The following is a 21,441-nucleotide window of genomic DNA, read 5'->3' on the forward strand; positions in this document are numbered from 1 at the left end:
TTTTCTTTGCTATAGGGTGTGTGCGCTTGCCAGACAGAGACAGACAGAGAGACAGAAAGTGAGAAATCACACCCCCATGGGGCATGGTCAAGCTGCATTCCCTTCTCCTCCATTCTCCTCTCGGGATCTTGGGCACGCACGCACATGTGCCCGGCGTGAGTTTTTAGTCCCCGTGTCCGGGACGCAAACTGCAGTTGACTACGTGGGAGTCCAGCGACATAGCCATTACGCTAACTACTGGTTCACTTACAGTGTTGGATTTTGAAAATCGAACTGAGAGTATTCTTGGTTTATATGATTAGGGCCTTTCCTATGAAATAAAAGAGGAAATATATTGAATAGAAAAGAGAGTAGGTTAATTCATATACTAAGTGAACTATAATTCTTGATGATACTGGGTCATCAAGAAAGTCGCGAAGCTTTTTGAGATTGTTCTTTTTTTTTTGAGAGATTTTCACTGTAGGGCGCGTGCGCTCGCCACACAGACAGAGAGAGACATAGAGACAGAAAGCGAGAAATCACCCCCCAGGGGGGATGGTCACGCCGCAATCCCTTCTCCTCCATTCTCCTCTCGGGATCTTGGGCACGCACGCACACGCACCCGGCGTGAGTTTTAAGCCACCGGGTCCGGGACACGAACCATGGTCGACTACGTGGGAATCCAGCGACATAGCCATTACGCTAACTGCTGGTTCCCAAAGTCGCGAAGCTTTTTTACATAGAGAAAACATAGTAAAATATGTCATGACTTTTCCAGTGACCTAATATTTTTCAAATGACATTCTCGGTTAACTATAGACATTACCACCACCTTATCCTTGTTCTTTTCTGCATTTTCCTAGTTTACTGGTGAGGATACTTAAAGAGAATTAGTGACCATAATAGAGTCACACAGTGGTAAGTGTTGAGGCTAAAACTTATACTTTAAAGCTCATTTTACTGAGGCCCTACAATCGCCTAGGATATGATTTCTCCATTACTGCAGGAAACACTTTTAACTAATCCAGGTGTGTCTAAGCTTCCTCTCTGACTACAGAAACAATATATTTGTGTGTGCATTGAAATATGTCAAAAGAGACCAGCCTATAATGTGTTCAAGGCAGCCGGATTCCCATGGCTGAGTGTGCAGTTTGAGTTTCAGACCCTGTGGCTTAAGAAACATGCCAGGTGTATGTGTATGTATGCACAAGATCCAGAAACAAGGGAGAAATGGAGGAGACAGGATTGTGATGTGACCTTCCCCATGGGATGTGCTTTCTCGCTTTTCTCTGTCTCTAGTGAGTGCATGCACCCTTTGGCAAGACTGAAAAAAAAAAAACATAGAAATGTGGGTCAGCAGGTGGTGTGAAGGTGAAGGCACTGGATCTCACATGGCTGACTCTGCATTTGAGTCCTGGATCTGGAGGCTTGAAAGTCACACCAGGTGAATGTGCATGTGCACCTCTCCTCCCCCCCAAAAAAAGTGGTAACAAAGTAGCATTGTTTCTGTTTTTTTCCTATTTTTCAGGGAGTGGTGGGCGTGTAAAATACCTTCAGTTATGTTAGTGACTTCATTATATCTGGAGACTGTGATTGGTTAGTCTAAGGGTGAAAACCAGAGAAAATAGTCATTATGACCAAAATGATAGAAAAACCATTGTGTTAATTACTACATTTAAAATGTAAGCTTATGGGATAAAGTATGTCACTAAGACAGTGATAACCTATTCAAGGCGACCTATTATTCACCTTGAATTAAGTCAAACATTTTAAAGACTTGCTGGTTCTCTTTTACAGCCACTTAGAATAAACTATTAAAAGAACATCAAAAGCGTTAGTGATTGATATTCCAAATAAGATAAAAAAAAAGAAAAGAAAAAGATATAACATGAAACAGCAGAATTGCATGTGAGCTTAATGATTTGACCCAAGTAAACAGACTTGTAATAGAGATGCTGATTACTACGATTAGAGCTTAAATACTTTTTTACTGTACAACTGTAAAGAAGAGTGTATCTTAGTGAATGAGCAAGATTGTGGTCTTAGAAATCTTCATTCACTTAATCATAACATATTCCTAGATGTAAAATGAAAGCTCATAATTTAGTAACATTCAATTTTAATTATTTTTTGAAAATCAACTTTATTGAGAAATAATTTACATACAAACAATTCATCAATTTTCTTTCTCTTTTTCTTTTTTAAGAGGTTTTTGCTATAGGGTGCATGCGCTAGCCAGAAAGAAAGCGAGACAGAAAGTGGGGATGGCCACGCTGCAATCCCTTCTCCATTCTCCTCTTGGGATCTTGGGCATGCATGCACACGCACCCGGCATGAGTTTAAGCCACTGGGTCCGGGACTCCAACCGTGGTCGCCCACATGGGAGTTCAGCGACATAGCCATTACACTAACTGCTGGTTCCAACAGTTCATCAATTTTAAGTGTACAATTTAAATACTGGCAAATGGATGCAGTTGTGTATGAAAATACATACACAATGACAATACAAAGCCTCTACATCACTACAAAAACTCCATTTGTCTACTTCACACCTACTAGGATGACTATAATAAACTAATGTATAGAAATAGAAATATTCAGACATGGGTCTCATGATTCACATGAGATAATGTAGGCACTGTCAGGAAGTGGAGACAACCTGGGGCCAGCAAGTAGTGTAGTCGTTAAGGCTCTGGACCTCCCATGTGGCCCACCGAGGTTCAAGTCCTGGACCCTGCAGCTTGAAACTCAGGTCAGGTGTGTGTGTGTGTGTGTGTGTGTGTGTGTGTGTGTGTGTGTACCAAAAATTCTTGGGAGAAGGGATTGTGGTGTGGCCATTCACCCTAGATGGTGATTTCTTTCTGTCTGTCTTTTTGTCTCTCTCTGGTGAGTTCACGTACCCTGTAACAAAAATCTCTCAAGAAAAAAGAAGTGAAGGGACCAGCAGTTAGCGTAATGGCTATGTCGTTGAACTCCCATGTAGCTGACCACGGTTTGAGTCCCAGACTCGGTGGTTTAAACTCATGCTGGGTGCGTGTGTGTGTGTGTGCCCAAGATCCCGAGAGGAGAAGGAGGAGAAGGGATGGCGGCGTGGCCCCCGGGGGTGATTTCTCACTTCCTATCTCTCTGTCTTTCTGGTGAGTGGACGTGCCCTATAACAAAAACCTCTCAGAAAAAAAAAAGAAGTGAAGACAACCCAAATGTTTGTTAACTGATCAGTAAAATACAGTATATCCATACAATGGATATTATTGGCCCATTATTAGAAATGAGGTTCTGATATTTGCTACAGTATGATGCACCTTTAACCCATTACACTAAGTGAAAAGACACAGACCAGAGACACCATACTGGTTCAATTTGCATAAGCTATCAGGAATGGTATATCCATAGGGACAGAAACAGATCAGCAGATGCCTAAGTTTGGGTTGTCATTCGAAGCAGGGAAATGACTAGCAAAGTATATAGGGTTTCTTTCTGTGCTGATGGTTGTGCAACTCTGTAAACATACTAGAAACCACTGAATTGTGTACTTCAGACTGGTTAAGTATATGGTATTTAATACATCAATAGACTTGAACTGACAACCTTCCCATGTGGGTTTGCCTCATAGAGTGTCACATTTTACTTCTGCACCACTGTCTGTCCCTTTTTTATAGTTTACGTTTTTCATTTCATTCAGTTCAACACATTTTCTAGGTTTCCTTGTGATTTTTGTCCTTGACCATGAGTTATAAAGATGTTTTGTTTACACATTTTAGGAGATTTCATGTTTAAAAAAGTTTATTTCTTCCAAGAGCAAGAGAGAGAGAGACGGGCAGAGAAACAGCCCAAGAGGCTTGCCATGCTACTGTCCATCCCCAGCCAACCCCCGATCATGGTAAATGCATGCCAGGTGTACTCAGGGAGGTCTCTGGACATAAACCCAGAACGTGTCCATTTGAGTCAGCTTTGCAGGATATCATGTTTTACTGCTGTGCCACTGTCTAACCCTGATATCTTTCTGTTGTTAATTTCTAAATACTATTCTTTTTACTCTTCCTATAATTTTGCCTTTTGCAGAATGTTGAATGGTTGGAATCATAATGTGTAGATTCTTCAGATTGGCTTTCATTAAGTATTTAGCATTCCTTTGTGTTCTTTTCATGGCTTTCTTTTTAGTGCTAACTAATACTCTGCTGTCTGGATGTACTATAGTTTATATATTCTCCTGCAGGACATCTTGGTTACATCCAAGTTTTGGCAATAATAAATAAAGTTGCTGCAAACATACATATGTAGGCATTGTGTGAACAGAAGCATTCAACTCATTGGGTGAATACCAAGGAGTGTGATTTTGTCATTTTATGGGAGTAGCTTAGTTTTCTAAGAAATCTCTTATATCTTCCATAGTTGCTGAAAATTTTGCGTTTCTGCCAGCAAAGACATTCTGTCACTCCACATCCTCACCAGCATTTGATGTCAGTGTCCTGGAATTGTGCCATCCTAATGGCTATGCAACAGAATAGTGTTGTTTTGTTTTGTAATTTCCTCATGGCACAAGAGTGGAGAATTTTTTGTATGCTTATTTGCCACATATGTTTCTTCTTTACTGACGGGACTCATTCTTTTGCTCACTTAGAAAAATCTGGTTGTTTTCTTACTGTCGGGTTTAAGAGTTTTTTCTCTGGGATATGCTGGACAAAGCAATGATATATTGTCCGATGCAAAACAGAATAGGACAGAATGGGATGGCTATTCAGAATGGCATTCAACTTAAAAACTCATGTATTGTTTACTTCTAACATTTTACAAATTGTGGCTAAGGGTGGACTACTGCAATCCTTTTTCAGATTATGTTTGTTGTATTTTTCCTCTGCCTGTGGCTTATCTTTTCAGTCTTTTTTACAGAGCATATTCAAATATTTTTCTTACCTTCTTCCATATGTGGTTTAGCTCATTTGGTGGTGTTTCACAACTCATTGTGGCTGATGTTCTGTTCGTTTTTTAAATCATTTTTCCTCTCTGTGCTTTGAAAACTTTTTCTTGCTGCCTTGTCATGTGTCCTAACCTTTGATTCGACAGTATCTAATACTGTTAACTCATCCACTATATTTTTCATTCAGATGTTGCTGTTTTGCTTGTTTGTTTTAGTTTTTGCCATAGGTCATGTGCACTCAGCTCCATAAGGGATGGCCATGCTGCAGTCCCTTCTTCATTCTCTTCTCAGGATTTTGTGCATGCAAGCATGTATGCCCAGTGTAACTTTAAAGCCACAAGATCCAGGACTCTAATTGCACAGTCAGGCATGTGGGATCTAGCCTCCTTAACCTCCACACTACCTGCTGGCCAATATTTTTTATTTGTAGGCTGTGTGTATGTGTGCATGTGTGTGTCGCTGTGTAGAGGGAGATTGATCGTCCATGCGTCTCTAACAAGGGTAGACTTTACCTCCTTGAAAAAGTGGAATATGTTTATCATAGCAATTTTAATATCCTTATGTAATCTGATCCCGTTGATTGAATGTTCTCCTTACATCGGTCCTGTTTTCCTTCATTTTTTTTTTCTAATTGAAATGCCAGGGAGTGTGTATGCTGCAGTCCTTTTTCCTTCCATTTCTCCATCCTGTCAGGATTTTAGGCATATACACAAACATGTCCAGCATGTTTTTCTAGCCACTAGGGCTGAGACTCAAACCACAGACCACAGTCATCCCTGTACGACAGTAGCCACCCATGGCCCCCTGTGGGAACTGTGACGGAACAGGTAAAGGAGTCTTAAATTTTCCTTCCTGTACACAGCATTTAACCACCGCACTACCACAGCACTACGTGGCCAGCTCTTTCCACGCCTTGGAATTTTATTCCATACTGCATGTGAGTTTTATGTTGCTCTGGGCTGATATTTTGTATTCCTTTAAATATTTTTGGGCTTTGTCCTGGGCACAGTTAAATTACTTGGACATAATTTCATTGTTGTAGCACTTTCTTTTACTTTTTGTTAGGTATGCCTGGAATAGCTGTTAGTCTAGGAACAGAGTTCTGCAGCTATTTTCTTGAAGTGTCAGATAGGAAGTGTTTTAGGCTTATGTGCCATGTGGTATCTGTTAGGGCTGTTTGACTATTCATCATGCCATTTGTGGATAAAAGGAGTTTTTGTCAGTGCTTAAATGAATGTTAGTAAGTTGGGGTCACATCAGTTTCTTCCCTCGTCTCCAGCATCACTGTCCCGGGGTGCCTGTTATCAATGTCTGAGAACTGTTTTTGCACATATTTTATCTGTTGTTACATTTTTCTACAGGAGGATAAGTTTAATCTTTGTTATTCTATCGTGGCTGGATGCAAAAACTCAACATTTTGCTTTAATTCCACGTTTTGTATAAATTTCCTAAAGATTTCTTAGAAATCTTAGAATGGCATCAGGACATAGTAAAAGCTCTATATGAGTTTAGATAAAAAAAATAATAAATTTGGAATTGGATTTTATTTGTAGTATCGTTTTAAAAATTCAGTGTATCTTTGGAGAACTTCAATTTCAGATCCTTTGAAAAATGCAGATAATGAGAAATTTTGGGCTGTATCATGTTGTTAATCGTACTTTTTTCCTTGAAGCTAGATGTAGTTGCAAAACAAAGTAATACAACATGAAGGGATTCCTTTATTTCCTGTGATTTCATGAATAGGTAAAGGAGTCTTAGCTTCTCCTTCCTTGTTTAATCATCATCAGGGGACTGTCTGTGACTGTTGCTTTCCAGTGGATGACGTCATTTTCTTTTTTTTTTTCTCTGTGATGCTTTTAGTTTTACAAACAAGAGCTATAGATCTTGTTGTCATCATTTGAACTGTTTTCTTGGCATCTGCTGTTTAACCTAGTTTTCCTGAAATTTTTCCCCTCTTGTTAATGTACTTTGCAGTTTTTATGTATATATGGGTTTACCAATATTTTGGAATTTTTGTTATTTTCATTTCTTGATCACAGTAAAACTCTTCTGATTCAAATTTTGTTGTTGTTGTTGTGATTCACGGTAAAGCAAGCATACGTATATGTGAGAGAGAGAGAGATGAGCACCTTCCACAGTGTCTAGTCAGGCCACAGTCCATTTTCTCCAGTCCTCCAGCCTATCAGATGTCAGACAGCCATGTGTGTGCCTGGCATGTTTCAGGCTGGCCAGCGTGGGCGTTCCAACTCCGGTGACGATGTGGGATCCAGCTTCTCTTGAGAAGTGCATTACCACTATGCCATGGACCTAGCTCTGATTGCAAAAAACGGGAAATAAAAGCCGTGTGTGTGCTGCATGCAAAGGGGTGACAAGCATGAGATTCAGGATAGTGACTACTTGGTTGTGCATAATGGGGTTTAGGACATATGAATAAGTAAATGGAAATTTATCCATTGTCCAGTAATGGCATTGTTTTACTCCATAAAGCATATCAGTTCATATTTATAATATTTATTGAATTATTAAAATACAAAGAAGATGCCTGTGCATTCACTGTCGAAGAGAAATGAGCCAAGTGTTGTAGTGATCTAATTCATATATTCAGTACCCAAAGTAGAGAGGAGAAAATGCAAAGAAGAGAAATAAAATATGGTCATCTTTACTAGATTAGAAATGAAAATTAAGAATGGAAATTAGAAATAGGGCCAGCCCCAGCCCCACTGCACAGAGGAAGCCAGATGTGTGGCTGACCAGGGTTCTGGTCCCCACCCTAGCAGACACTGCGCACTTGCCTTCCTGTGCTCAGGATCCTTTGTGGGTGGAAAATTGGGGAAGAAAGATCATGGTGTGAGCAGGCTCCGATGGGGCGTGCTCGCTTGCTGGCTCTTGAGCATGTGCTCGCTCTCATATATTCTTTCTTTCTCTGTCACACATTTCGTGGCTTCAAATAAATAAGAAAGTTTGGAGTGAATTAAAAAAAATTGGTTTTTTGAGAGATTTTTTTTGCTATAGGGCACTTGTACTTGCCAGAGAGATGGAAACAGACAGAAAGGGTGAAATCATCCCCTGGGGGGATGGCCACAACACAACCCCTTCTCTGTTCCCCTCTTGGGATTTTGGGTATGCATGCACATGTGCCTGGCATGAGTTTTAAGTTGCCGGGTCCAGGACTTGAACCGTGGTTGACTACGTGGGAGACCAGCGATGTAAGAAGTGAATATTAAAAGGAAATTTATTTCTTTCCATATATTTGGGGAAATCATCAAATGTTTTTAAGAGTTATTACCAGATCAACACTTTACATAATCTCTTATACACAAAAAATTGTTAGTGCTGAAAATAGGTCATTTTATATATACATATATATGTATTTAAATTTATTTAATTTGTTATTTTTTTTTCTTGCCACAGGGCACGTTTGTTTGCCTGAGAGAGACATGGGTAGGGTGGGGTGGAGAGTAGGAGAGAAGAAAGTGAGAAATCACCCCCCCCAGGGGAGTGGCCACACTGCCCTTCCTTTTCTTCCATTCTTCTTTTGACATTTTTAGGACACACATAGGTGAACCTGGATGTTTTTCAGGCTGCCAGGTCAAGAGCTCTAACTGAGCACTCAGCCATCTGGGATTCTGTGCCTTAACCACCACAGCCTGCTGGCCTCATTTAATACAAATGTTTGGGTAATTTGTTTGGAAAGTAGTTCCATCTAAACCCTGGTACAGAGCTTCCTTTATACTTTGTATCCTCTGAGGCACCAGGGAGGATAAAGGCTGTGGTGGGAATGAAATAGCAAATTTGGGGGCTGGCAGGTGGCACGGTGGTTAAGGGCTCTGGACTCCCACATGGCTGACCACGGTTCAGGTCCTGGACCTGGTGGCTTGCTTTCTCACTTTCCTCCTCTCACTCTCTTTCTCACTCTGCCCCTCTTTGGTCAAACTAAATAAATACATAAATAAAGTTCAATAAAATAATTCTCTTAAAAAAAATAGTAAATTTGTTGCTTCTTACTTCCAGGTTGAGGTCCTTTACCATTCTTAAGGTTACTAATACAGTCTTGCATTTTTGGAGATACTTTCCTGTGCTAATTGCAGGATATCTGATCATATTTTATTAGCTATATATGGAAATGTTTAAATGTTGGCATTTCAAGGTAATTTTTGTCACCTAAAATTTTTTTATGGTTCTATTTTAATTTTTGCCTTTTTTTTTTTTAAGAATCATTTTAGTTTTATTTATTGCTAGTTTTAAATTTCCTATAGGGCACATGTGAGAGAGAGTGAGAGAGAGAGAAAGTAAGAAAACAAACTGCCAGGTCCTGGACTTAAACCTTGGTCAACCATGTGGGGGTCCAGTGCCCCAACCACCATGCCACCTCCTGGCCTCAATTTTTGGCTATATTTCTCAAATAAAACATGTTCCTTCTGTGACCAGGTGATGGTGTAATAGTTGTGTTGCTGGACTGTATGTTTAACTACGGTTTGAGTCCTGGACCCAGCAGCTTAAAACCCATGCCAGGTGTGTATGTGTGCATTCAGAAAGACTCAAGAAAAGAGCAGAGGAGAAGGGATTGTGGCATGGCCATTCCTCCTGGGGGATTATTTTTTGTTTTCTGTCTCCTGGTCTCTATCTCTCTGGCAGGTGCATGTGTCCTATGGCAAAAATCCCTCTAAAAAATGAAACAAAACAAAAAACATATTTCTTTAATTTCTTTCTCTCACTCTCTAATGGGGGTGTGGTTACAGTGTAATTCTTTCCCTTACCTTTCTCCATCCATCCCTTTTTTTTTTTTTTTTTTGGAGAGGTTTTTGCTATAGGGCGTGTGTGTGCCTATTGGAATTTGGGGCACTCACGTACTCATGTCTGGTGTGTTTTTTCAAGGATCAGGATTCAATCTACAGTTTGCCATGTGAGACCTGGATCTCTTAATAACTAGGCCAGGGGCTGCCCACCACCTCCCCCAACCTTTTTTTTTTTTTTTTTTTTTTTTTTTTTAATGAGAAAAGCTAAAGACCAGGAAGAGGAGAGAGGTGTGGGGGAGATTAGAGAAGGAAGTAGAGGGAGAGAGGGAAGGACAGGAAGAGGTATTGAAAGGGTCTTCTCATTGCAATCCTCTGCCCTAGCCTCCCAGTTGGCTAGGATTTCTGGTCTGAGCTACCTCATTGCAATTGGGTCTGGAACCAAACCTGTATGTCCCAAAAGTGGTAATACTACTGAGTGTTGATTGGATGTACTCTTACAAGTTTGGGGAGCAGTGTGAATTTGAAAAGCATTTAGAAAGTAACTCTGCAAGCAATATTTACTAAATTAAATGCATTTAGTAGTTCTATACAAGCCCTTTAATTGAGCAGTTTCACTTTTGAAAGTCTGTCATAGGAAGAAAAATGTCAGCATTTAAGACTATATTAACAAGAATGTTTATAGTTAGACAACCTGAAAAATTCCTATATCAGTAGGAATCATCAAATAAATTGTTGTAGCCATACTAGCCAATCATTTGAAGCTATTAAAAAGCTACATTAGATGTATATAGACCTGGAAGGGTTTATATGAGGTACTGAATGAGAAATATAAGATGCACAGTAATGTGCATCGTATAATCAAATTTTGTAAAATAAAAATCTAGTAAATCCTCTACCAAATTAAAAAAAAGAAGAAACCTGTTTTAGAAATTTTTGCTAAAGGGTATGTATGCTCACTGGACAGAGAAAAACAGAGAAATCACTTCCTGGGGGGATGACCATGCCACAGTCCCTTCTCCTATAGTCTCCAATTGGGATTTTGGGCACACAAGCACACATGCTCTGTGTGAGTTTTAAGCCGCCAGGTCTGGTCGACTACGTGAGAATCTAGCGATGTAACCATTACTCCATGTACTCGTCCCTTCTTTACCAAATTTAACAATATATATGTTTGGTCATTGTAGTTCACCACTGATAAAGTGTTAGAAGCAATTTCAGGATGTTAATGTTAACTGGACATATAAGCACATTGTTAAAAAATATATATTATGTATTGGCAGAAATTAGGAATGTAATATATACATACTTACTTGGAAAAGTCCATGGAAAATTCTACATATTATGAAAAAATTATGGATTTCAAAATTTTTTTGTCTCATAATAAACTTGAATGCTAATTCTATTATTTCATGAATTTTTTGAAATTCCTTGTATTACTATAAGTATGTAAAAAGTTCAGTGTACTCATTGGGGAAACTCATGAATATTATTTGACATTGCTGTGGGATTATGCACGACTTGCTCATGTTTGCTTTTTAGCAATTAAAATGGAAGAGAGATCTGTTATCTCAAGTGCTTATTCTAAGGTTATTTTGTTTTTCAGGCCATCTTTCTCCAGAAAGATCAGGCTGCCATAAAGGTTTATGGTTTAGTATGTATTGCCCATCTTTTTTTTTTTTTTTTTTGCTATAGGGTACATGTGTTTGCCAGAGAGAGGGAAAGTAAGAAATCACACTCCCTGGGAAAATAGCCACACCACAGTCCCTTCTTCTCCATTCTCCTGGGAGGATGAGAAGCTCTTCTATGACCTTTCCTAGTCACCTTCATCTCCCCGAGAGGCTTCTACTGTTCTGATTTCTTTCAATTCAGAGAGAGTAGTTTTCCATGTTTTGGATGTTGTTCCATGCATGGGTATATCTTTCCTTTTTATTGCTCAGTAGTGATTCATTGTATGAATTTATTGCACCCATTTTTCTTCATTGAATTTGAGTTGAGCAGTTTTGAGATATTATGAGTAAAGCTTTAATGAAAATTCTCATACAAGTCTTTTTGTTTCATCAGGTTTACATTTGAGTGTGAAGACTAGATAACTAAATCAAAAATATAATGGCACAGTATAAGGTTCTGTTAAGAACTATGCAAAATTAAAACAGGATAAGAGATAGAGTATGATGGAGGTGGGTCTCTTAAAAGGACTTCCTGATTAGGAAATATTTTGTCAAGGACCTAAAAAAGAATACAAGTACACTGTGAAGATCATTAAGCAACAAGTGAATGGGACCAGCAGATGAAGTAATGGTTACGTTGCTGGACTCCCACATGGCTGGCCATGGTTTGAGTGCCGGACCTGGTGGCTTGAAACTCACATCTGGCACGTATGCATGCATGCCCAAAATCCTGAGAGGAGAATGGGTTGTGACAAGGCCATCCCTTCTGGTGGGTAATTTCTCGTTTTCTGTCTCTCTGTGTGTCTATGGTGAGTGTATGTGCCCTATAACAAAAATAGTCTCCTGAAAAAAAAAAAAAACGGAGAGAGAGACAAGTGGGTATTTTGTAATAGAGTAAAAAGTACAATAGTACTGGGGCAGGAATATGTTTGGCATATTCCGGTGTGAGTGAAAAGTGAGCAATGTGGAGATAAGTCAGAGAGAGGTTGGCATTATGGTAGGAAGAGCCAGAGTTAAGAGCATGAGTCAAGGATGTGAACAAGGATGTGCATTCATACACACCCGGCATGAGTTTAAGCCACCAGGTCCAGGACTCAAACCGCGGTCAACTACATGGGAGTCTAGCGACATAGCCATTATGCTAACTGCTGGTCCCAAGTTCGAGTTCTTATATGTTGTAGCACCATACTTACTCCTTTGTGTGAATTGTCTTTTTTAATACTCATGGCAATCCTGTGTGATATATTGGTACTTATCCTCACTTTACCTTGAAATAAGAGAATTAAAACACCAAAGAATTAAAATTTTAAAATGATCATTTATTTAATTTTATTAATTATTATTATTTTTATTTTACTAGAGAGAGACAGAGGGTGAGGAGGGTAGGTGAGAAAGCAAGCTGCCAGATCCATCCAGGACTCGAACTGCAGTGGGCCATGTGGGAGTCCAGCACCTTAACTATCATGCCACCTGTTGACCCTGAATACATTAGCCTTTATCAATAATTTTGCTGGGACCAGCAGTTAGCATAGTGGCTATGTCACTGGACTCCTACATAGTCAACCACGGTTCGCATCCTGGACCTGGTGGCTTAAACTCACGCTGGGCGTGTGTGTGTGCATGCCAAAGATCCGGAGAGGAGAATGGAGGAGAAGGAATTGTGGCTTGCCCATCCCCCCTGGGGGGTGATTTCTCGCTTTCTGTCTCTCTGTCTCTCTCTGTTTCTCCGGCGAGCACATGCGCCCTATAGCAAAAACCTCTCCAAAAAATTTTTTTTTGTTAATAATTTTCAGTAGAGGAGTTGATCATAAATTTTTCCTAATGGTAGCTTTTTATAATATGTAAAGGTAAAAGAAGAAGGAATTCTTGGTTAGCTTTCAGATTCAGATATGGCATTTAGTTCCACAACAATTCAAACAAGTTATTTGACCAACTTACCTACCTTCTTTCCTTCCTTTTTTTAATTTCCTAGAGGGCATGTGAGCTTTCCAGAGAAAGATGAGGATGGGGGGCGAGAAAGCCCCTCCCGAGGAAGATGGTCACATAGCAATCTCTACTCAATTTCTCCCTGCTTTCATGATTTTCTGCACGTTCTCATGCATACACACACACACACACACACACACACACACCAACAGCAGCAGTGTATTGGTACTAGTGGTGTGTGTGCGTGTTTAAAAAATTATTTATTTATTTAATATTATTATTTTTAATTTGACCAGAGAGATACAGAGGTAGAGAAAGGGAAAGTGAGAAAGCGAGTTGCCAGGTCCGGGACTCGAGCTGCAGCTGGCCACATGGGAGTCCAGTACCTTAACCACCACACCACCTGCAGGCCCGTCCTGGTGTGTTTTTTAAACTGCCAGGACTGTAACTCAAATCATGGAGTTGGCTGTGTGGGATCCAGCAACCTTAGCCACCACACAACAGCTGGACCAGTCCTTCTTAAGATCAATTTTACTGCTCTGTAAAATGGAAGAGTTACATTTGGTGCTTTTTATTCTATTGTATTTTTTTAATTGCCAGAGTGCACACACACTTGCCAGAAAAAGACAGACCAGATAAAGAGAGAGAGCGTTTCTCCAGTGTAGAAGTGACCATATCATGCTGCAGTCCCTTCTCCATTTCTTCATCCTAATGGGATATTTTTAGTACACATGTGCGTGGACGTAGTTTGTTTTTCAGGTAATTGGGACTGGAACTCAAACTGGTCAGCTATGTGAGATTTAGCTCCCTTAATCATCATGCTGTCGGGCTGGTCCTAATTGGTGCCTTTTAAAGTCTGATGAGTCTAGGGGCTGGCAGGTGGCATGGTGGTTGAGGTGCTAGACTCCTACAAGGCTGACCACGGTCTGAGTCTTGAACCTGAGGGCTTGCTTTCTCACTTTACCTCTCTGTGTGTGTCTCTCAGGTCAAATTAAAAAATAATAATAAAATTAAATAAAAATTTTTTTTTAGAATTGCCTTTTACTTTATTAATTATTATCATAATTTTTAAATTTGATCAGAGAGGGAAAAGAAAGCCAGTTGCCAGGTTCAGGACTTGAACTGTGGTCGGTTTTTGTGTCCAACCCCTTCACCACCATGCCACCTGCTGGCCCCAAATAAATAATAATTACTACTTTTTAAAGAATTATTTTTATTTAACTATATTTATTTATTTATTTTGAAAGGTTTTTGCTGTCGGCTCTCCAGAAAGACAGGCAGAAAGCAAGAATTCACCCCTTGGGGGGATGGCTATGCCTCAGTCCCTTCTCTATTCTCCTCTCGGGATCTTGGACACAGATGGACATTTGCCTGGCACGAGTTTAAGCCACCAGGTCTGGGACTCGAACTGTGGTTGGCTACATGGGAGTTCAGTGACATAGCCATTATGCCAACTTCTGGTCCCACTTTTTAAATTTATTTTTGAGAGATTTTTTGCTTTAGGGCATGTGTTGTTGCCAGAGAGACAGAGAGACAGAAAATGAGAAATTACCCCCTAGCGGGGATGGCCACACCACAATCCTTTCTCCTCCATTCTCCTTTCAGGATCTTGGATATGCACTCACATGTGCCTGACATGATTTTTAAGTTGCTGGGTCCAGAGCTCGAACCATGGTCCACTATGTGGGAGTCCAGTGATGTACCTGTTACACCATCTGTTGGTCTTGAGACATAATTTTTTTTTTTTTAGAGGTTTTTGCTATAAGGCATGTGTGCTCTCCAGACAGAGAGAGGGAGACAGAGAGACAGAAAGCGAGAAATCACCCCCGGGGGGATGGCCACGCCACAATCCCTTCTCCTTTTGGGATCTTGGGCATGCACGCACATGCGCTTGGCGTGAGTTTAAGCCACCGAGTCCAGGACACGATCTGCAGTTGACTACGTGGGAATCCAGCGACATAGCCATTACACTAACTGCTGGTCCCGAGACATAATGTTTTAATAGACTTTTTGATAACTACATGGAGACTAAAATATGTACTCATATTTTGGAAATTTGAGGCAAATGGCAAAGACATCTTTGGTAATCATATTTAGGGAACACAGTTCAAGGCCATAAGATCTAGGTCCTAGTTTTCTTTCTTATAGTTGGTTGATGGTACCCACAGCCTCTGTATATATTTTCCTATTTCTTCATCCTCATCTTCCACTTTATCCCTTTCTTTTTAGTCTAAAAAAATTATTGATGTTTTTCTGTTTTGATAAGAAATTAATTAGATGATGAACCAGTTTATAATAGAGATTATTTATAGGAAAATTGGTTTAAAAAATTCAGTTTTGTAGCATATGAAAGTTCCAACAGAGAAATTTAGAGACAAAATTTATTGATTATACAACTAAGCTTTCTAGCTAAAATTTAGTTCTACAAAATTTGACTATTGCATGAAAGGTCACTTAGAATCTAAAAAACTCGACAAGGACAAACTGATGGAATAAAATCTAATGAAAATAAGTTTGATATTAGAGAAAATGAAATGGAAGACTTAGAAATGGTTTAGCTCATAGAGAGAAACTAGTCCAATGGAATTCTTCCAGTAAAGATTTTCTCAGTACATACTAATATTGGCATAATTTTGTGTAAATCTTTATATGAATGACATAGTTCTCATTATCAAAAGAGCGGAGTTGGAATGTTTCATCATCAGTTGGATTTTTATTTGCCTCTGGATCTGCTTTCTGACACAGATAGAAGCTGTTTTATTTGATGTCTTGAAATCTTTAAGGTTGTTTTATGAGCTTAAATTCTTTCATTTAAATGAGTTTACAATGGTGTCTATGGTGAGGGCTATTATTTAACGTTTTCTGACAAGCAAATTGTTTTGAATTTTGTTGAGTAGAAGAGGAGTTGGTGACTTGTGGGCAAGCCCATTTTCATTATTTTAATTGTGTGATTTATTAGGATTTTAAGCTTTTTATAAATGTTTTAGTGTTATAGGACAGAATTAAAAGGATTTAGAATAAGAGGAGTTTAACAAAAGGACTTTACAACAGGATTGAAATAGTTTTTATATTTGATGGATTTGGTTAGCTGCTTTTCATCTCAATCATCGTGGTACATTCTGCTAAATGCTACAGAACAGGTGTGTATAACGTCATTCTCTCTATTGCACATGCAAATAAACACACAATTTTATATATAAAAAGTTAATCCGCTGCAATTTGGAGGATTACATTATGGGAGGGTGATGACTCCATTAGGCATCAAGAAGAGTTCATGCTACTATTGTACTGCCTGAGAAACCAAGTTCACAGCTACAGCATTCATGGGATTGTAGAATTTTTATACTAGCACTTTAAGAATTGCATTTAATATTTATTAAATCTGGGCACAATAAAATATGACAGTTAAGATTTTGTTTTATTTATTTATTTTGAGTGGTTTTTGCTATAGGGTTCATGAACTCACCAGAAAGATAGAGACAGAGAGACAGAAAGCGAGAACTCACCCCTTGGGGGGGTGGCCACACCGCAATCCCTTATGTTCCTTTCTCCTCTCGGGATCTTGGGCACTCACGCACACGCGCTCAGTGTGAGTTTAAGCCCCTGGGTCCGGGACATGAATCGCGGTGAGTAAGTGTTGCCTGACTGACTTGTAGAGCATGGTCGGCGGAACTGCTGCGCCTGAGCAGCTCAGTGGAAACTAGGGAAGTTCGGCAGTTCAGGTTTGAGAAAAGTGAAACAATCAAACCATTCTGGCCAATATTATTTTCATTTTAAAAACTCGACATTTCATTAATCAAAATATCAAATTGGTATGTATAATACAGGTACAAACCATACAGACTCTGTAACATCCATGAAGTAGAAGGAAAATAGATATTGTTAAACTTGGAGGCGAAACATGTAGGGGTAGAGAATTAACCTTGTACGAATGATATTCAGTGATGATTAATTTGGAATAAAATCATTGTGGGCTTTGGACTAATTAACTTCTTTTTTTTTTTTTTTTAAGAGGTTTTTGCTATAGGGCACTTGTGCTCGCTAGAAAGATAAAGAGAGACAGAAAGTGAGAAATCACCCCCTCCCCCCAGGGGAGATGGCCACACCACAATCCCTTCTCTTCCATTCTCCTCTTGGGTTCTTGGGCACGCATGCATACGCACCCAGCGTGAGTTTAAGCCATTGGGTCTGAGACTTGAACTGCGGTCGACTACATGGGAGTCCAGTGACATAGCCATTATGCCAACTGCTGGTCCCACTATTTGTTGTTATTTTCAAGCCGCCGGGTTTGGGACTTGAACCATTGCCGACCACGTGGGAATCCATCACCTTAATCACCATGCTACCTGCTGGCCCCTGGAATTTTAAATGTATAACAGTAGTTTTGTAGGCGAGGAAAAAATTTCTTTAAACTTTGGGCCTGAGCCACTGACATAAGACAGATTAACAAAAGAAAAGCATTAAAATTTTATGTAATAACACTTTACATGCATGGAAGTCCTCACAAAAAAATGAAGACACAAGAAGTGGCAAGGTCTAAATACATATATATTAGATTGAATAAGGAGTGGCATTTGTGGAAAAATACCTAAGAAATAAGAGTTTGTTTTTACAGATTTCTCTCATCCTTGACTCTCCATTAGTGATGATTAGATTGATTCTTCCTTGCTGATATCAGGAGGGCATCTTTCACATCAGAAAGTTCTTTTCCTGCTTTCAGGAATCAAAGGGAGATCAATGCCCCCCTCCCTTTTTTTGGTCATAAGGTGCATGTAGTAGCTGGAGAGAGACAGTGAGAGGGAAGGAAATGAAAAATGGCCACACCACAATTTCTTCTCCATTTTCCTCTTGGGATTTTGGGCTTGCATATTCACATCCAGCAGCTTGATTTTCAAGCCTTCAGGTTCAGTGCTTGAACCATAGTTGGCCATGTGGGAGTCCAGCACCTTAGCCACCACGCTACCTGCTGTTCCCCTTCTTGAATCTGCTGTTTTTCAAGGACCATTAGCTCAAAGTAATCAGTATGCCAAAGTTATACATTTTGGAGTAGTATGTCCTAAACTCCTTTAATACCATTATCATTGTAATGTTTTATGTTTTTTTTACATTTAAAAAAAAATTTTTTTTTATTGCCAGAAGCCACATGTGGTTTCCAGAGAGAGAGACAATCACACAGAGAAAGAATTCCCTAACAGAGTGTCATCATTTCACAATTCTCTTTTCAGAATTGTGGGCACATATACACACATGCCCTGTGTGTTTTGCAGGCTGTTGAGGCTATGGCCTGAATTGCAGTCAGCTGTGTAGGATCCAGCTCCCAGTGCACAGCTCTCAACTGCTGCACCGTTGGGCTAGCCCATATCAGTATTGTGTTTGGGAATTTCTCTCATATGTGAGGTTAAGCATCTCCTTATATGGTTCAGAGCCATTTGTATTTCCTGCCATCATTATTATTGTTTTTTCTTTTTGTTTGTATTATATTGATATTTTTACCCAGCAATATTGTTGAGGTCATTTATTATTATGTCAGCTAGGACTTCCAGGATAGATAGGGTTGAATGGGAGAACCAATTTTGATATCCTTGTATAACTGATTATAATGGGGACCAGCAGTTGGCATAATGGCTGTGTCGCTGGACTCCCATGTAGTCGACTGCAGTTCAAGTCCCAGACCCAGTGGCTTAAACTCATGCAGGGCACGTGTGTGTACATGTCCAAGATCCTGAGAGGAGAATGGAGAAGAAGGGATTGCAGCATGGCCATCCACCCTGGAAGGTGATTTCTCACGTTCTATCTTTCTGTCTGTCTCTGTCTTTCTGGGCAAGCACATGCACCCTACGGCAAAAACCTCAACAAACAAACAAACAAACAAACAAACAAAAAATGTATTATAATGTGAATACTCTGAACCATTTATTTCCTTTTTTTGCTTTTAGAGAGATTTTTTGCTATAGGGTTTTTGTGCTTGCCTGAGAGACAGAGAGAGAGAAAAAAAAGTAAGAAATCAACCCCCAGGGAGATGGCCACACCACAAACCCTTATTCTCCATGCTCCTCTCAGGATTTTGGGCACACACACACACTTGTCTGGTGTGAGTTTAAGCCACCAGGTCCAGGACATGAATTGGGGTTGCTTGCGTGGGAGTCCAGCGATGTAACTATTACGCCATCTGCTGGTCCACTGAATAATTTCTTAATTATACTTGCTGTAAGGAACCAGCAGATGGCGTAATGGTTATGTTGCTGGACTCCCATGTAGTTGACCATGGTTTGAGTCCCGGACCCGGTGATTTAAAATGCACGTTGGGCACTTATGCATGTGTGCCCAAAATCATTAGAGGTGACCCGGGGCGAAGGGATTGTGGCATGGCCATCTCTCCTGTGGAGTGATTTCATGCTTTCTATTTGTGTCTTTCTCTCTGGCAAGTGCATGCACCCTGTAGCAAAAATCTCTCTCTTAAAAAAAAAAAAAAAGTTTGCTGTAGATATTCCTTTTTTGGGTTAAAATACTTTTTATTCATAATTTAATGTGGAATTTAATCAAATACATTCGTGCATATGCTGAAATGTTAATATGATAAATTTAATAGATTTTATAATGTGATACTGTTACTATTACTAAGATTATTTTTCTGTATTGCTACTTAGTTTACTAATTTTTTAGAACTTTTACATTTTTATATATTGAGAATTGCCTAAAATTTTTCTAATTTTATTGTTGTGAATTGCTTTTATTAGTTTCTTTTTTTCTTTTTAAGACTTTTGTCATATAGCAAGTTGTGCTTGCCAGAGAAAGGGAAAGTGAGAAATCATCTCACAGGGGGAATGGCCTTCTCCTCCACTCTTCTCTTGGGATTTTGGGCTCACATGTACATGTGCCAGCATGATTTTCAAGCCTCTGCATCTGAGACTTGAACTGCAGAGTCCAGCACCTTAACCACTATGCTTTCTACTAGCCCCAGTCTTTATTAGGTTTGATAACAAGATTATACCACTACTGAATAACTAGTTGGTATGGTGGGAGTTGTTCTCTGATCTCCTGGAGAAGGTGTGTAAGATTGAAACTGGTGCCAATGAAAAAAAACTTCTCTAAAAAAAGCTGCATCTATTTCTTTAACAATTATACATGTATTTAGTAGTTAAATTTGTTTAATTAAGTATATACATTATACTATTTTACAGTAACTACCTTTCCATCTTTTCAATTATAAATATTATGAAAGTATAAAAATATTTAGAGATATCCAAGAGTAATTCTTAAAGTTTACATTTTCTTTTATGCTCTCTGTCAGGTGCTCAGAAGTGTGATAACTTTGCTGAAAAAAGACCCCTGCTTGGTGTTTGTAAGAGCATTGGATCTTCTGGGTAAGGATATTTGAATCATGTATTACAAATACGTATTATTATCTCATAAGGGGAGCTTTGATGCTTTAATATCTTCATAGACTTAAGTCTAAATTCTGACAAGATAAAAGACAAAGGACTAAAAGTATAGAGTAAAAAATATTTATGATATTGTGTGACACAGACACTAAACTTATATGTCTTCTTACTATTTTTTTTTTTTTTAAGAGAGATTTTTGCTATAGGGCATGTGTGCTTGCTGGAGAGGAAGACAGAAAGCCAGAAAGCCAGAAATTACTCCCCCAGGGAGGATGGCCACACTGCAATTCCTTCTCCTTAAGTCTCCTCTTGGGATTTTCAGCATATACGCACATGTGCCCGGCATGAGTTTTAAGCTGTGGGGTCTGGGACTCAAACCATGGTCAGATACGTGACAGTCCAGCGATCTAACCTTTATGCCATCTGCTGGTCCCTCTTCTTGCTATTTTTTCATGTACATGGTTATAGTAGGAGACGATAGAAAGCCAGTTATAGATCAGAATATAGTCCTGAAGTAGAAGATTAGCATCACAGAGAAAAATGACCATTTTTTTTTTTTTGGAGAGGTTTTTGCTATAGGGCGTGTGTGCTTGCCAGAAAGACAAATTGAGACAGAGTCAGAAAACGAGAAATCACCCCCTGGGGGGATGGCCATGCACAGAATCACAATCCCTTCTCCGTCATTCTCCTCTCAGGATCTTGGGCACGCTTGCACACACGCCTGGCGTGAGTTTAAGCCACTGGTTCTGGGACGTGAACCACCGTCGACTACATGGGAGTCCAGCAACACAGCCATTACGCTAACTGCTGGTCCCGAAAAATGACTTTTAATA

At 39.5% G+C, this 21,441-nt stretch overlaps 1 protein-coding gene across 2 annotated transcripts in view; it reads left to right on the top strand.

Moving 5' to 3' along the window:
• Positions 1 to 21,441, top strand: part of BCAS3 (BCAS3 microtubule associated cell migration factor) — a 341,361-nt gene that overhangs the window by 53,576 nt on the left and 266,344 nt on the right. For both annotated transcript variants that reach the window (XM_006154459.3, XM_006154460.3), the window contains exon 8: positions 20,518 to 20,590. In XM_006154459.3, the coding sequence (XP_006154521.1) occupies positions 20,518 to 20,590 (73 nt within the window). The remainder of the gene's footprint in view (positions 1 to 20,517; positions 20,591 to 21,441) is intronic.

The sequence above is a fragment of the Tupaia chinensis genome, unplaced genomic scaffold (genome assembly GCF_000334495.1).
Source record: "Tupaia chinensis unplaced genomic scaffold, TupChi_1.0 Scaffold000407_4, whole genome shotgun sequence".
Classification (NCBI taxonomy): Eukaryota; Metazoa; Chordata; class Mammalia; order Scandentia; family Tupaiidae; genus Tupaia; species Tupaia belangeri.